The 17486-nt window shown below is 30.2% G+C and overlaps 1 protein-coding gene across 2 annotated transcripts in view; it reads left to right on the top strand.

The window, feature by feature from the left end:
- The window catches only part of LOC107455042 (metabotropic Glutamate Receptor), a 154105-nt gene that overhangs the window by 99515 nt on the left and 37104 nt on the right, over positions 1 to 17486 (top strand). For both annotated transcript variants that reach the window (XM_016072440.3, XM_016072442.3), the window contains exon 4: positions 14057 to 15111. In XM_016072440.3, coding sequence (XP_015927926.1) covers positions 14057 to 15111 — 1055 coding nt within the window. The remainder of the gene's footprint in view (positions 1 to 14056; positions 15112 to 17486) is intronic.

Raw genomic sequence — 17486 nt, 5'->3', positions numbered from 1 at the left:
AAATTCATACCCTAACAAACAGCAAGGATTTAGTCTGATAAGTAACGCTGCTTCGTTTCGAAACATTAAGTCGGGTACTACACTGTCCGGCGCCCTTTCTTGATGTCTGTCTATGCTGGACCCACAAGAGCTGTTGTGCAGCAGAAGAAGAAGATATTACATCCAAGGCTGAACAAAGTTTTTAAGGGTCCCTGGGCAATATTTGTTGCGGGCCCCTTCCTCGATGCTCAAAAAGACGTATTGTCATATTTTGTAGATTTTTCCACGTATGATATTTTAACAATAAAATTATTCAACCGTATTTTTTTTTCATATGGTACATTAACTATAAATATTCTATCCTTTCATTTATATGTTCATTTGATTAAAATTATGATATTCATTTCTCATAATTGCGACTGTCACGATTTTCTAGCCACAAAATTCGAAAAACTAGTAAAAGTCCATTAATGTCAAGCTATTTTTCCCTTACTTCAAATCATATTCGAGTAAAAAGAAACCAAAACTCGTAAACATATGTAATTCCTTTCTAAGATCTATTTCCTAATAAAATTAAAGGTGGTTCCGAGTGTAATCCCTTTCTCTAAGGTCTATTTTCTAATAAAATTGAAACAATCGGATCTCCAACAGGAGTGGCTTGAAGGAAAACTACGATTGATCAACTTTTTCCCATTACGACTTAATCGATTGAGCGAAACGGCCTAATCGTAAACTGACAAAGGAAGCATTATGGGTTTTTTACAGTCCCACCATCCTAATGGCCTGTAATAAAAGACATATTACTTTAATGTCCCTGTGTTTGAAAATTCGATTTTTACTACAGGTCAAAACAGTTGGAACTTAATCGATATCTAAAAGAACTAATGATTTATCATTGCGAGTGTTATTGACGGTTTATGCTAATAGTCATACTCGAGTAATTTGTTTCATGAAAACTGAGATGTAACATTTTCATTGATTTCTTTTATGGGAATCAAAATTTTTTCTTTTGTGATATGAATTCAGTAAATAATTATATGGTTTATTGTGTATCACATTCGAAAAATCTTTGCTGCATCGAAATATTAGATTATTTACCAGAGTTATTATCGGTGAAACGTATTGCATACCCATAACACTATCAAGTAGACGAAGAAAAAATTGAATGATAAAAATTGACACTCAATTATCGAAATCAGGTGTAATATTTTTTTAAAATCCTTTTTGAATAAATGTGTGAAATGATGATAACGCAATGATATAGAAACTATGCGAATAACAAAGAATTAAACTAAAAATCCATATATGATATTAAAATTCGTAAAAATTTGAAGTCTGCTAAAATTAAAATTTGACAGGTTATGTAAAATGCACAATGAGCTAAAAAAATGGACCACCCTGAATTACTTTTGATATAATGATCGGATCTTCACGTTCTAGGCCTCAATCTTAATGATTAAAGTTGCTACTCAAATATGCTACTTTATAAGTGCGAACGATATTTTAAGTTACGAAATCAGACACAGAAACATACTTTATCTGAACAAATATACCTTTTTTTTCGGCGCATTCGGATTTCTGAAACAAAGTATAGGGGGTAGCTACATTCTGAAAAATATGATCCCAATAGTTTGGTCAGGAGAGAGGTCCATAGTTTTGAACCCTTAATGTTAATTTTACTTTTTGCGTATTCCGCTATATCTCGAAAACATTTTAAGCGAATTGAACAGTTTTTGCACGTAATTATAAACTTTGTACAAAGATAATTCCATGCAAAGAAATAACATTTATGAAATATTTATAATTTTTTTATTGTTTTATTTAATAATGGTCGAGAAAATTTTAAATTGCAACTTACACAATTTTTTGCATCATTTTAAAGGCGATAATTTTGCATGGAAAATACGAAATTTGAGAAAAATTGATAGAACATTTCCTGAGAAATCGAATTTTAAATATCTGATTTTTTTGTGAATGACAAAAAATGAAACTAAAAACCCATGGATGGTACAAAATTCGTAAAAATGTGACACGTGGTAAAATTCAAATTTTGCAGGTTAGGCAAAATGCACATAAATTTGACAGTATTATCCCACAAATGAAGAAGCAATTCAGTTATATGTCTTAGATTTATTTCAGTGGTCAGCATACAAATATAGACAAGTGTATGGCTTACAGAAATTTTCCTTTCATTTATTATTTAGGATAAATTATGTTCTTTATTATTGAGGTCACATTAAACAGGTTGTCAATTTTGCAGGTTTGACTGCAGTAAAATTATTATATAAAATTATTATATATATTAAAATTAGGCATGATAGATTCTTGGCAATATAGATAAACCTGACATTTGACTTAGATAACCGAAATTTGCTAGACGCTCAATAAACATTTCAATGGCTGAGACTTGAAAGATTTAACAATCTTTGGACTCACAGAGTTATGAAAGGAACATGTCTTCGAGCAACTAAATCTTCAGTGAACTTTAAATAATCTCTCAAAGTCACAAAGAAAAAAGTGTGTTTCATATTTAACAGAGATTTTGTCAAAGAATTCTTACAATGCTTAATATTGCGAGGCAACTATATTTTTCTAAATTATAATATGTTACTTCAATTTCAATCAATCACTCAACCTAAAAACAATGTGTTTCATTTTTAATAGATTTTGTCAAAGAACTCTTGCAATACTCAATATTGCGAGGCAACTATATTTTGCTAAATTATAATATGTTACTTCAACTTCAATCAATCACTCAACCTAACAACAATGAAGCGATCTCTCAGCTGTCAAGGTGACTTCAAATCCAGCAAAGTCTTGTCACAAAATCCGGCCTACGGGAACTCTCGTCAAATAGAAACGTAGTCAAATAGAGTGAGAAGGAAGTCCCCTAAAAGCCCTTATAACGTTTGATTGCTGATTATGTTAATGACTTGTGACCGTTATAGCAGGGGCAGAAAGGATGATTACTTCAGTTCTGCGCCTTGTTCCGTGTCCATTGCACGCTCCACAAGCGTCTGTCATTAGTAAAAGCTCTCAACCATTTATAAGGCTCCCTTCCGGTCATGCCGGACTTGCAAGTCCAGGAGAATAATAGATTTCGCCGGAATGTCCATCAATTATTTCCGCTTTTAGAATACAAAATGTATATATTCATCCCCTTTCGATTTATTGCAGAAGCGGACAGATCGTTTTGAGTTAGTGATTATGCTTGAGGAATAACTGCGCCTAAATTCGTTTAAATGTTCTTTTAATCAACTCACGCTCAATTAATATGCTTTAAATGATTTTAGAAGGTATGTTTCAGTCCAAAAATATAGATGAATTAAATTTACCAATGATTATCCTCTACTCGATAACAATTTAACCATTCATTTGAATAATTTAATTTCGTCTCCTGTTGAATTACATATTAGCCCCATATGCTCAATTTAAACTTTTTAGTCTGTCTTATTGTCTGAAGTATCCATACCCGAGTAATAAACGCAACGGCATTTAATGCTTATAATAATCTAAATAATACCTTACAAAAATTATTATACATCTCTGATAAAAAGTAAAGAGACGAGTAGTTTCAATAGTAGTGGGATGCAACCAAATGCAAAAATTCCCATTGTTTTTTTCAGAATTTCACCGTATATTTACTGGTTTAAAGCTGTTTTGTAGACAAAACGGCTTATCTCCGTTTTTTAACCCTAATCACAAATGGTTTAAAACCGTCAGTTGAAGTTCTAGTTTTAGCCATGCTATTTTGCATTCTGTAATATAACTCTACTTTTCTACAATCATTTAACGACTATTTTCTATACTTGTTCTTACATTTTAGCAATTACTTTATGGTTAAGAACATAATACAAATAAACCATCAATTTGACTTTATTGCCACATTGACACAATATTGAAACGAAATTCTCTCTATCACTTTTTCTTCCTTGTAAAATAGATAAGCAACAGTGGTTCAGGTGGCAGAGCGCGTACATCCGAATGAAGTGACCCAGGTTCGAACTCCTGCAATAGCTGATCAAATTCAATCCTGAAACAAATACGAATTCTACTAACGTGAAATATTAAAATCTGGTGTAATTGAAGATTTATTTCGTAACTTTCACAGAGAAAACTTGTTCCCACTGGGTAAAAGTCCTTTGAGACGACAAATTTATTTGTAAGATTTATTATGATAAAAAGTGAACGCAAGAGGATTTTGATAATTTTAAAATTGTACTACCACAAAAAAGAAGCAGGATCAAAATTGATGTTTTTACAAAAGAAACGGAACAATTTTTTGACATAGCTGTGTGCAAGTGCTTTTATCACGAGCATCGCAGCTGTAAAGAAGTACGAAAAGTTCATCTAGAGATCGAGGTTTTTTCCTGGCTAGAAAACTATAATATGAATGGGTATAGGTTCCATTAAGTTGCAAGTCTGTGACTGTTAATTAGACGATGGATAGATAAAAAACGAATCTTGCTTTAGGCGAAGCATAAGTTTCCAAATTTTAGGAAAACGAGCTGAATCAGAACATTTTAGTTACAAAAGAAGCGCATTGTGAAAACTTTAAATTCCATGTCAAAGAAGTACCGAAAGTCTCGGGCTCTCCATCACCTTCAACCTCAGTCATATCCCAAACCAGAATAAATCGTGAAACATTTACTGGAACATGTGCTAGATATGGAATTCCGGATAGACCCGGTGCTGCCGACTCTGTATCATTACAGAGAGAAAAAAACTGAGGAAATACAAAGAAAAAAATAAAAGATGAAGTTATGAAAAACAAAGATTCTTCGATCATTGTAGACTGATCTAGAATACAATGAAAGCAAAGAAAGCTTAAACTAAATCTGCAGAATTAGGTAGCAGAATAAGAAATCTAAGTTCAAGATATTTATTTCCATGGAAGACAAAATATAGTCAGTCGCATCGCAGATATAAAATAGAACAATATTTATATCAATTATTCAAAAACTAGGAACTATTTGACTTGGCCACATCTTTCCATGAACTCTTTCAGTGTCAGATATAAAGGAATCTATTTTGAATTTTCTAATTAGCGAAGCAATTAATGCTTCTCAACTTATTGTAGTTGGTTGCGACGGAACTAAAAATGCATGGAATTAGGCCTTATTTGTCTGCTTAAAAGGAGTTCGAAAAAGATCTTCAATGGTTGCGAATTTCACTCAAATGTACCATCACTCGTGACACATTCGAATTTTACTCAAATGTGACATTGGTCGGACAGTGAGTTCTCAAGATTTTTCCAGACCAATGGATAAGAGTTTGATCAACTGCAAACACCTATCACTAATAAGTTCGTCAGAAATAAGAAAATATGAAAAATTTGATCTCAGTACAGGTCAAAAATATTTAATGAATATAAGTCAAGCAGTTTCTGCCTGTAAACATCCACTAAATTTGATGTTTTTAAACCATGAGAAACTTTCGTATGCTAGATATCTCACTATTCTAAACAAAGTCTTTTGAGTATGCACAAGGAACTTAGATCCATCGACCCACTTAATTGAATTAGCTTCTTTTGCAATGTGATTTTATAATCAATCTAATGTGATTTTATAAAATATCAAATGTAAATCAGCGCCATAAATGCTACTTTTGTGAAGCTATGGTGTACTCTTTAGTTTTCTCTCTCTTGTTTACTGCTGGTTGTAGTTTTATAAGCCTCACAATAGTATGAAAAAGTAATAGCATGAAATTCACATATGAAAAAAGCTGAAAAATAACCTCCAGTGTCAATTACTGAGTAAAGAGGAGAATAAACCAGAAAAATTTCGAAACAACTCATAAGTAATATTTTAGTGTCCTCGCAACATTTGTGAGGTGTTGTATTCTCTTTTGACAATTTTTAAAAATTGGATAACTTTTAAAATTTTACAGCTTTTTCAAAATTTTAGAATTTTTCTAGCTGTTGCAAAAAGTAAAAATATCTAAAAAATTCTGCGAAAATTCGGAAGATTTCATTCAAGTTGTTTTCATTTGACAAGTTTTGAAAATTTGAAAAATTTACGAAAATTGGTTGTTTTTTGAAAAAAGTCCAACTTTTAAAGCTTTTGGGGGGAGTGAAGATGGTGCATAAAAATTCTCTAAGAATTCAGGAAGTCCATGTGCAACTTTTAGGAGGTAGTGTTTTTCAATTATCGAAAACTTTTTTTTCGCTTCACCCTAGTAAACAGTATCGTATCTATACATTTACTACAGCTTTCTGAAGAGATGACATACAACAGATATACGACTGGAACGGTAAGAAACAAAATTAGCGACACTGTAAAAAATTCCGGATCAAATTACAATATAAATTATAGTCACTTTTGGTGCATCATCCATAAAATCCATTTTACAGTAAAATCCATTTTTTTCTGTAAAATATTATACAGCATTTTTAAAGGAATATATATTTAATTTGATGAAAAGGTGATTTTACGGTAATCATTACTGTAAAAAATACGGAATATCGGATTTTTTGTTCAGTATCATGTTCTGGTAAAAATGGATTTTACGGGAAAAAGTACCGACATCCTGAGCGCCTTTTCACCCGAATTTTCTACAAAGTAGACATTGGACTCCAAAATGACAAACAATTTATGAAAATTCAGAATTTTTGATTTAATGAAATTATTTCAAAAACGAAACTAAATGACATTATTTCAAAAACGAAATTAAATGAAATTATTTCAAGAGCGAAATTAAATGACGTTATTTCATAAACGAAATTAAATTAAATTATTTCAAAAGCGAAATTAAATGAAATTATTTCCAGTTATACACATTCCAAAATTGAAGAAACATAGAGACACAATGATTGCTCGTTCTTAAATACATTAAAGTTAGCTGCTTCATAATTTACATTCAAGTTATAAAAATGCACTTCAAAATCAAACATCCGTGAAGTGTTTCGACTCATTCTACCTTTTCTTTCTGCCAAGAATCATTCTTTACTTACGGCGGCCTTATTTGATTTGATTACAATTTATATACATCATTTGTTACTCTCGAACCACTTCTTCCATCCTGAAAGAAATTCAGTCGCCGTGTGATGGCAACTTTCAGAATAGCTAAGTCGGTTGTGGTTGCCGCCAATTACATTCTTCATCAGTTTTTGATGACATCACCTATTGATTCCATCTTAACGGAAGTGTTCACAAGATTAAATTCCGTTTCTATTTTGGGGGATTCTATCGTCTTTATTTAATTTATTCTGAAGAAGGCTAAAGTTAGAACACTAAGTTTATATACAGTCATATTATAAGGAAGAGGGGATCTAGTGAGAAAAATGTAAACAAATTTGACAAAAAATTATATTTAATATTATTTTAATNTGACTGCACCTTTTTGAATCGGGCTTGTGGGGACAAATTCAATAACGTATTATATATCCTTTTATTACAACTCAGAAAGGCATATATAAAGTCAAAATGAAATTATTTTCAATCTGAACCTTATTGGAGAATGAATATTTAGTTAATGAAATGGTCCGAATGAACGACACTGAAGAAACGTCACTAGGGCTTCACTAGAACAATGTAAACAAGCCGCAGAAAAAGAAGACGAAACCATTCTCTAATGTTCCAGTTTAGCTTAATGTATTGAAAAAAACATTATATTTATTAAAAGCAGTGTTTGCTTCTTTAATTCATCTTTAAATATCTACTTTAAATTTCCTTAAAACTTTTAGAAAATCAATTAATATAAAGGTTTCGTGGTAAATTTTTTGCTAGAGATTGAAATCGCTATATGTAAAGGCATATTGTTGTACAAAATATTTTTTATTGAAGAAATAAATGACATCAAATGTGTTAAATTTGTAATCAATTCATATTTCTTCTGTATTCTTTTTCATTATTTAATAATTTTTCTTAATCTTCTTTTTGCTGATGTAATCAAACATTAAAATATGTAGCACTCGTCTGTAATTCTGGTTTTGGATCACATAAAGTAATGAATTGCTTTATAATTACGGAGTAATAAATTACTTTTTAGTTTCTTCTTCCATCAGACAGAGAAAAAAATTCTGGTAAAATATATGGCATGCTATAAGGAAACATAATAAAATTACCAAATTTTATCTCAGATTGTAAAACCATTTTTTTAATGTTAGTTTTATCAAAATCATTCGGTAAAAATTACAGAGCCTTTTGGAGTTCCCATAGATGCAGAGAAGCAAAGAGTTTTATCAAAATCGCTTAGTTTTGTTCATACTCTTTTTTCTCAATGCATAATGTAATAATTTATACCTTTTTATTCAAATAAGGTGATTAGATTTTATTCAAACAAGTACAGCAATTGTCACCAAATCAGAGTTTGCAATTGCTAGCAAAAATAACAAAGTAATAAATTACTTTCATATTTCTTTCTGATTTAAAATTTAATATTTCTTTTCTTTATTTTTCTTCTATATATTATAGTAAAATGTTCAGAACTGCAACAAGAATACGCTTTTGTTGAAATGTCATACCTTTAGCTACGACATTTATACCAAAATATTTATGCCAAAAACATTAAACTACAATTACAATAAGTGTCTCTAAATATTGTTTCAAAATGTCTGCCTCCATTAAGGAAAAAAATGAACTATTCAGATTTTCTCATTATAGATTCTCGATACGTATTGCTTAGCGATTGAAAATGGAGAGCATCAATCCATACTCAGAATTTCTCGTCTGACGTTTCGAACTATCTCTAAATTCTGCTGACTGCACCTTTTTGAATCATCTATCTATATCTGAAATCGATAAATAACTCAAGAGACAAAACGGTTCATAAAGAATGTGCATTGTGTTGGAAAATTTCAGATTTAAAGCGCTGCTCTCTGCGAGGTTCTGATAAAAATGGAAAAACCATTCGAAAAAATAGAGTATACAGATGATATCCAGCAATTAGAACATCAGGAATTTTCCTGCAGTTATTTTCTATAAATATAGATAGCTTCAAAAAGATATTAGTTATGCATACACTGTAAAAAATTTCAAATCAAACTACGGTGAAAATTTCCAGCACCCAGGGTGACTGAATTTTTTTCTCTTAAAATCAATTTTTGCTGAGTATGTCACGGAACGACAAAATCCAATATACCGTTCTAATGTACCTAATATATATTTATAGTGATAATTTCCTTAAATTCACTTAATTCTATATAATTAAATGAATATTCTGGTCAGAATTACGGTATAATATTTTACGTTAAAGATAGACATTAAGGTGAGATGAATTTTACATATAATTCATCCATAGAGCCGAAACTTTTTACCGTAATTTGATCTGGAATTTTTACAGTGCATTAATTTAGGCAGTTTAATCAGCTCATAATTATGCAATATTTTTACATGTCTTATAACTTTGACTTTGACTTATAACTTTGTGAGTTGCGTAATAAAAGTGTTTCAATTATCGTGCTTTTCAATTATTGAGTTTTTCATTTATATTGTTCCCCTTCAATAAATATATTTCCACAAAAAAATCATTTTCAAAAGTTATAAGTCTAAGAATTATATAAAAACTACATTTTACGCAAATAATAGTTATGCGAGCATCAAATAGACTATTTAAATAAGTATAATACTAAAACCAATTAAACCATATATATAATGATTTAATATTTAAAATGCAAAATACCACTAAATAAAGTGATATAAGAAAATATTAATATCATTTCATATAAAATTCTCTGACGTTAAGACAATTCGCTGCTATTTTAAATTAAGTTATTAAAAGAGTCAATTCAAAATAGCACCATGATTTTCTTTATCTTATAAAGATTCTTAGATATTGAAGACAATTTCAATTGTGATATATGATAGATAACTTTCACAATTACTTAAAATATAGGTAGTAAGATTGTTTTAAATCTATAATATATTTTTTAAATGTTATGTTTGTCAATATCTTGAAATTAAAATTTTTGCAATATTGCTGTTTAGTACTCCCAACTTTTTTTAAGATATTTACAAACTATCAATGAAAAAAGTAAGAACCAACTGCCGCTTTCTTAAGAGCATCACGATATATCTTTATTTATGTCAATATTATCTTTTTTTTCTTCTTTAAAGGCACTTTTCTTATTTTCTTTTTGTGTATTAATTTTTACCTGCCTTTTACTTTTCGCTTGTTTAATGTCATAAAAAGTGAATTATGCCCCGTTAAGTATGCAAATATTCTGAAAATGTTTCCCTGCCAATGAAGAGAAACAAAGATTTAAAATCAATATGACTCAAATTAAACTGTTTCGATATTATTTTTCATGTTTTAAAAAGAAGGAAATAAATTTTGAAGCCCATGTTATTCAAACATAACATAAAACCGTTATAAAAACTTTTAAAACACATTAATTACATATAAATGTAGGGTTTCATAATTCAGTATAAAAGTGTTTAATATTGTTACATCATTCATTATGAAATAATGACATTTCTGATTCTTTCAAGCATAACTTAAATATAAAATTAAATACATGTGAAAGGAAGTATTCCTTAAAATTATAAATAGAATATCGGTATTCAAAATATAAATTTTTTTATGTTGTTAAATCTACTTATAAAAAAATATGCCGATCCTATGTTTTCTAACATAATTCAGAGGAAAAATAAAATTTAATGCAAAACAGAAATAGTAGATTTTTATTTCATAAAAAAATATAAAATATTATGATTTTAAGCAAAGTGTATCACTATTGTTGAGTCTATTTTTAAGAAATGGTGAAGTTTACAACCTAATAAATATAGTAAACAAATTAAGCAAAATGATAAAATGAAATTATTCAATTCTATTATATTAAGTTATTCAATTCTGATAATTTTACACATTTCGACATTTTTATTAAATTTTCTACTACATTTTAGCTGATTGTTTAATAATTCAATATTTATATGACTTCTCTTATTCGAAATTTAATAAATTTACTGTTCTGAGAAATTAATAAAAAAAAGAAAACACTAGCTTCTATACAATATCTATAACATATAACAAAGTTTGAAGAATTAAAAATAATCTTTCACACTTGCAAATGAAAGCAAAAGATGATTTTAAAATCAATGCAAAATTTACAGAAACTAGCACTTTAAGCTGAATTTTAAACATCTTTTCAATCGTTAAAAAAATTATTAACTCTTTTATTTTTCCGCAGTTATAATGAAGAGAAGATTAATGCATGCAAAATTTTCTTTTTTGAACCGAAAAACACGCATTAACAAAATGCTGATGAATCTATTTTTAGCACCATTAATCTATAAATATGATGTTAGCAACAGAATTTTTTAAATCACGTCTTAATGGATGTAATTGATTACACCCATTTACTATCCGCAGATAACAATTTAATGGTGAAAGCCGAACTTTTAAAACGACAGATAATATGAAATTAATTACTCGCAATAAAAAAATATGTGCAAATATATATTAATAAATGTGAATATAATTGTGATACACATGAAAAATATATAAATTTTGCATATTTGAATGTACTCCTAGCACATAATTAACATTTAACCATCTAACATTTAATAACTTTTCTGTTAATATTAAGTGTTTGTTCTTCAAAACTCAGTTTAAGAAAATAAAGAAATTTGATTATAAAATTATTTTTTTTAATTAATTATTTCCATTTTTAAATATAAAATTATTTTATTTAAAAGCATTTATTTTATTTAAAAGCATTTATTTTATTTAAAATTATTTATTTTATTTTAAAATAATTGTTAAATATTCTTGACGGAATATACTCCTCTTTTTGAATAATGGTTCAAATGTAATAATTCATATTTAAAGTATCAAAAAATATTTCAAGCTTATATGAGTGATCAAGATTAATAAAAGACTTCCTATATTGCTATTGATACTTCAAAAAGTCTTTTTAAGGTTGTATTATCAATTTTTTAATTTTATGTTTCTCATCTATTTTCGTAATTTATCATAAGAATTTTGCAGTTTTTATCAGAATTTCGCAGTTTAGAATTTTGCACAACCTAAATACTTCAAGGCAGTTCTTTTTTTTAAGCAAAATATTTACTTTTATTATTTTTCAAATCGATTATTTCATAAACCTAGCATTTTGAAAGAACTTCTTTCCTTAACTAGTTCAACTGTTGTCATATTCAATTATCCAACCAAATATAATAGAACGATTAAACATGTTTTACGTAACGGTAAATTACATAAAAAAAATTTCTGTATCATTATAAAATTGCAAAATATTACCACAATTTTTTCATATAAAAACTAGCCAACATATAATTCTAATTATTAAAAAGTCTTAAGTTCCCAGATTTATAAAATAAAATGCAATTGATGAATATAATAAATAGTTCAGTATATTTATATAGGTAAGATATTTATACAGGTAATACTGTAAACAAAGCTGCTGCACAGTCTATCTTACAACCAAAAAAACCTTTCTTCATTACTTTCAAAACCGGGGATGATCGTAAAGCTGATGAAACTTGAAGAGCTCACAAGCAGAAAGTTAATAATAAAATCTAAAGTTTTTCTTAATGAAATTTAAAAAACGTAACTTAGTTTTTAAAAAAATATCCATATCGCTATTGATGGAAATAGAAATAAAAAATACGAAAATACATTCATAGATTTTAACAACTCCTTTCTTTTTGAAAAAGGCCTTCTATCCAAAAGGTAATATCAAACCTCTTAAATACTTATTATTCTTTGCACAATGTGTGAAAAGCGGACCACCCTGAATAACTTTTGATCAAATGATTGTATCTTTATGTTTTGGAACTTAATCTAAGTGATTCGAAGAGGTTACCTTTAATATGCTATTTAATTACTTCAAACGGCATTTTAAGTTACGAAATCAGACACAAAAACCCACTTTCTCTGAATAAACATAACTTTTTTTCAGCGGATTAGGATTTCTGACACTCAAAATATAGCAGGTAGCCGCAATCTAAAAAATATGGTCAGGAAAGCGACGCAAAGACTTCTTTATGCTAATTTTATTTTTTGCGTTTTTCGCCATTTCTGAAGAACTTTTTAAGTGATTTATCATAAGATATTTCTTTGTAAAAATAATTTCAGTGAATATTTTTTTTGATTAGTTTCTTTGAAAATAGTCGGGGAAAATTTTCAATTGTAAGGTATACAATTTTGAACATTTATTTAGAGAATGCTAGATATTTTGAGGGTCAAAATCTGAATCAGTCAAGGAAAAAAGTATGTTAGTAAAATATGCTATTTTTTTGTTAACAACAAAAATTTTCGCGTGACAACAATATATATTAGTTACTATAACAACTTTCTAACTTTTTAGCTTTTTCGAAAGATAGTAAGCAGGACGCATGCCCTTTCTGCATGTAGCAATTCAACTGTTGACTACTAAATTTTAATAACTAACGCACTTAATAAAATTAATTACGCTTGTATTGTTTCATTTTTAATTGCAAACTTACAACAATATTTACCAGAAGTGTATAAAGTGGGGATTAAATTACAGCTGCAATAAGCCATATTTGAAACAAAATATCTTACTATCCTAATGAAATGTAATTAGTTTACTAGGAACCTCATCTGCCAGAAAGCAAGCATTTAATTAGAAGAAGAATTGAAGTAGCACTCTTATTGACTTGAATAACATGTGAACTGAATAAGGACAACGAATTCATAACATTAATAAAATTTAATTGATTGCTAAGTGTCACTTTGAGAACTTTAACCTTTTACTTACGGCTGGTACAACATGTGGTCCAATATGATGGTGCAGCATAGTACACCGTAAGCAAAGGGTTAACTAACAAGAGCGAAATATAACTATAATTAAACCTATTAAACGCTTTTTTTTTTTGCTTGAATTCTTATTTTCTTTTGAATAATAATGACAATATCGAAAGTTGAATAAAGACTCCGTCATCTAAATACTAAAAGCCGGAAGAGAATGAGTGTATTTCACCTCCGTGCAACACTATCTCTGAGTTTTGCCCTCGTGTAAAAAGTTTCACTTAAAGAATAATTAATTGGTGTTGATGACCGAAGTGAACAGGGGGCATAACTCTTTAGTAAATTGATGCAATCCCTTATCTTCCTTCTACCAATTAAACCTAATTGGCTCTGATATTTTTTTCAGATCTCGGAGGGAACCAGGTGAAGTTCGATCGTCAAGGAGATGGCTTGGGACGCTATACCATCTACAATTACCAGTACAATGAAAACACTAGTTCATACTACTATAAAGTCGTCGGTAAATGGTTCGATGGTTTACATATGGACCTCAATGATGTTAAGTGGCCGGCAGGAAAGCTAACATCCTCAGTATGCTCTCTTCCTTGTGGCACAGGTGAAATCAAAATAACACAAGCAGGTGACGTCTGTTGCTGGATATGTCATCGCTGCGATCCCTGGGAGTACGTACTAGATGAATTCACGTGCCTGGATTGCGGCCACGGTAGGTGGCCATATGAACACAAGCAGAGCTGCTATGATCTGGTTCAGCAACACATGCGTTTCGATTCCCTCTTCGCCATAGTTCCTATGGCCATAGCCACTTTCGGAATGATGCTCACATTTTGGGTTATGGTGGTGTTCTTCCGCAACAATGACACCCCAATCGTCAAGGCAGCAGGTCGAGAACTGAGCTACCTGCTGCTGACTGGTATCATGCTGTGTTACTTAATGACATTTGTGATGCTCGCCAAGCCAACTCCCATCACTTGCGGCTTCCAACGATTCGGCATAGGGTTCTCATTCGCCATAATATATGCCTCTCTGCTCACCAAAACTAACCGAATCTCGAGAATCTTCGAGAGCGCCCGGCGATCGGCCCGGAGACCCAGCTTTATTAGTCCCAAGTCCCAGCTGGCCATCGCCTCGGTGCTAATATCCGTCCAGGTGATAGGAACAGCGGTGTGGTTTTTGCTTGAACCTCCGGGTATCCGGCAATATTACCCGGATGGGAAGAGGAATCAAGTGATTCTGAAATGCAGCATCCGGGACTCATCTTTTCTTGTGTCGCTCATCTATAATATGTTGCTGATAACCATTTGCACGGTATATGCCGTCAAGACCAGAAAAATACCAGAGAACTTTAATGAATCAAAGTTTATCGGATTTACAATGTACACAACCTGTATTATATGGCTCGCTTTTGTACCAATATACTTTGGAACAGGAAATTCTTTTGAGGTAAGGAATCACTATTTATTCTATTAATCGTATATAAGCAAATAAATAATTAACTGGTATACTTGCTGCCGGCAAAGTCAAAAATTCGGCATTTATACAAAGTTAAAAATCACCCAGAAAAGTTTAAAATGCATAAACATTTAACGCATTTCCCTTAAAAAATGTATACAATGTCAAATATAAAGTATTAAATATGATTATTTCATATTAGATAAGGAAAAGAAGTTGTATGTCTTTTTATAGAAATTTCTTCATTTTTCTTTTAAAATTCTTTTCTTATACATATATATATTTGAACTTTTTATGCAATAAGATTATATATCATTTCAAATTGAATTGTGTTTTATCTCATTAAATATTTTTTAGTCATTATTTTTATTTTATTATTATATATAATTTTATGTATTTTTATTGTATATATTTTTTTCTATATCTTGTCATTATTTTATCATTAATCAAGTTCTTGTTATATTTTTGATTTGCATTAAATATACTTGTTAAAAAGGAATAAATAAGTTAATAGCTATAAATAAATTGATAACTTTATAATAAATTTCAGGTTTTTTCATCAGTCACTTTTAAAATCCAAGTTAACTTTAACATTTCAAATTTTCCTAACTGATACGGCGGAAAACCCTCTTCTTAATTCATTATAATTTTAATGTTATTACTTGAAATATTTTTTAGTTTAATATTTATTTCTAAGAGATTGGTAAATGCATTTCAACTTATAAAGTTAAAAGTTGCCTGCTCATATCTATAAATGCTCTAACGATAGCAATTTTTTTTCTTTTAAAGTCACTATTACTGGTAGTAAAATTTGACTAAGTATCCTGAAAACATTTTATCAGTTTAAAATTTTATTTCATTTAATAACCTTCGTTGATCAGCCGTCCCAATTTTTTGGGCTTAAGACTACCAATTCTCAACTCCGTAGTCAATTTTGAAACCAATCCAGGAGACAGGGGGACTCCTGGAACAAGTATTGGGGAAAATTTGCCTTCGTGGGGGACTTTTTGATAGGACTAACCCCCACGTGCGTTACATGGAGAGGAAAACCACGAAAGACTCTGGTGATTAGCCTGATGGCAAGGGGACCCTAACCCATGACCCGTCTAACTCTGAGGATATTTTACGTCTGCACTGTGGTCAGTGCAAGCCGGATGCGGAATTCGAATCAATCAGTAATAGCTGAGATTTGAACCCGGTTCAGCTCATTGGAAGGCGAAAACCAGAATAAGACTTTTTAATAGAGTGAAGCCAGATGGTTGTAAATATATTACGAAACACCCTTTTAATTTGATCCCTAAATTCTTTTTAGAATTGAAATATAAAGAATGTCGTGGCAAACGCTTCAAAATCTAAAGTAAAATCGGATACCAATATATTACAGTAGTTTGCTGGACGCATTACCCTGTTTAAAGTTATATTAAATGAAGTCACATTACTCTGATAATTTATCGCGACACTATCTCGACGACATTTAAATAAATCATCAGATAATTAATCATCAGCTTCAATGATGTTTAGGTATGATCTCTTATTCACTCTACCCTGCACGCGAAATAAAATTTCGAATTTATACCAAGAAATTATTTTCTTTTTTATGCACCAGCTCTTTTGTAGAATTATGGCAAAACTATAATGCAATAGCAATCTGTTGCAAAACACTGTCCAATGGTCACAATTAAGTGGTTGTTCTGTGCAGATTTCTAAGCAGTTGTTTCTAACCTCATGACGCAAACTTGATTCCGATTCAAGTCATCTTCAAAGGTGACTCGACAGAGCTAATTGGAAAATAAAATTTAAATCTACTTTTTTTTAACCTTGAACATTTTTCAGATAAAACCTCGTAAGGAAACATGATAATGTACATTTAATACAGTAATGCTATTAAAGACGTCCTGTTATAGTTAGGCGCAGATTATATGTAATACTACGGCAATAATTCTTTTTTCCTTAGCTTTATGGAATTTGACAATAATAATTGAGCCATGGTGGCTCAGGGGATGGAGCGCTCTGCTCCAAATAAGGTTCACCGAGTTCGAATCCCAGCGATATCTAGCAATACAAAATCAGCCCTCGGCTCGCACCGACCACAGTGCTGACATGAAATATTCTCAGTTACATATGTTAGAGGTCCCTTGGGAGATTTCCGTGTTTTCAGCTGCATGTTACACAAATACTGGTTAGTTCTATCAAAAAATCCTCCAGGAAAGTAAATTTCACTCAATACTTGATCCAGAAGTTCCCTTGTCTTTTGGATTTGGTTCAGAATTACAAGCTACGGAGTTGAGCATTAGTACTCGTAAACATCAAAAAATTAGGGTCAATTTGCTCTACGATGGTTATAAAATAGAATAATATATATATAT

The sequence above is a fragment of the Parasteatoda tepidariorum genome, chromosome 4 (genome assembly GCF_043381705.1).
Source record: "Parasteatoda tepidariorum isolate YZ-2023 chromosome 4, CAS_Ptep_4.0, whole genome shotgun sequence".
NCBI classification, from domain to species: Eukaryota; Metazoa; Arthropoda; class Arachnida; order Araneae; family Theridiidae; genus Parasteatoda; species Parasteatoda tepidariorum.
Note: the sequence above shows the minus strand (reverse complement) of the source record. Positions and strands in the feature narration are given on the sequence as shown.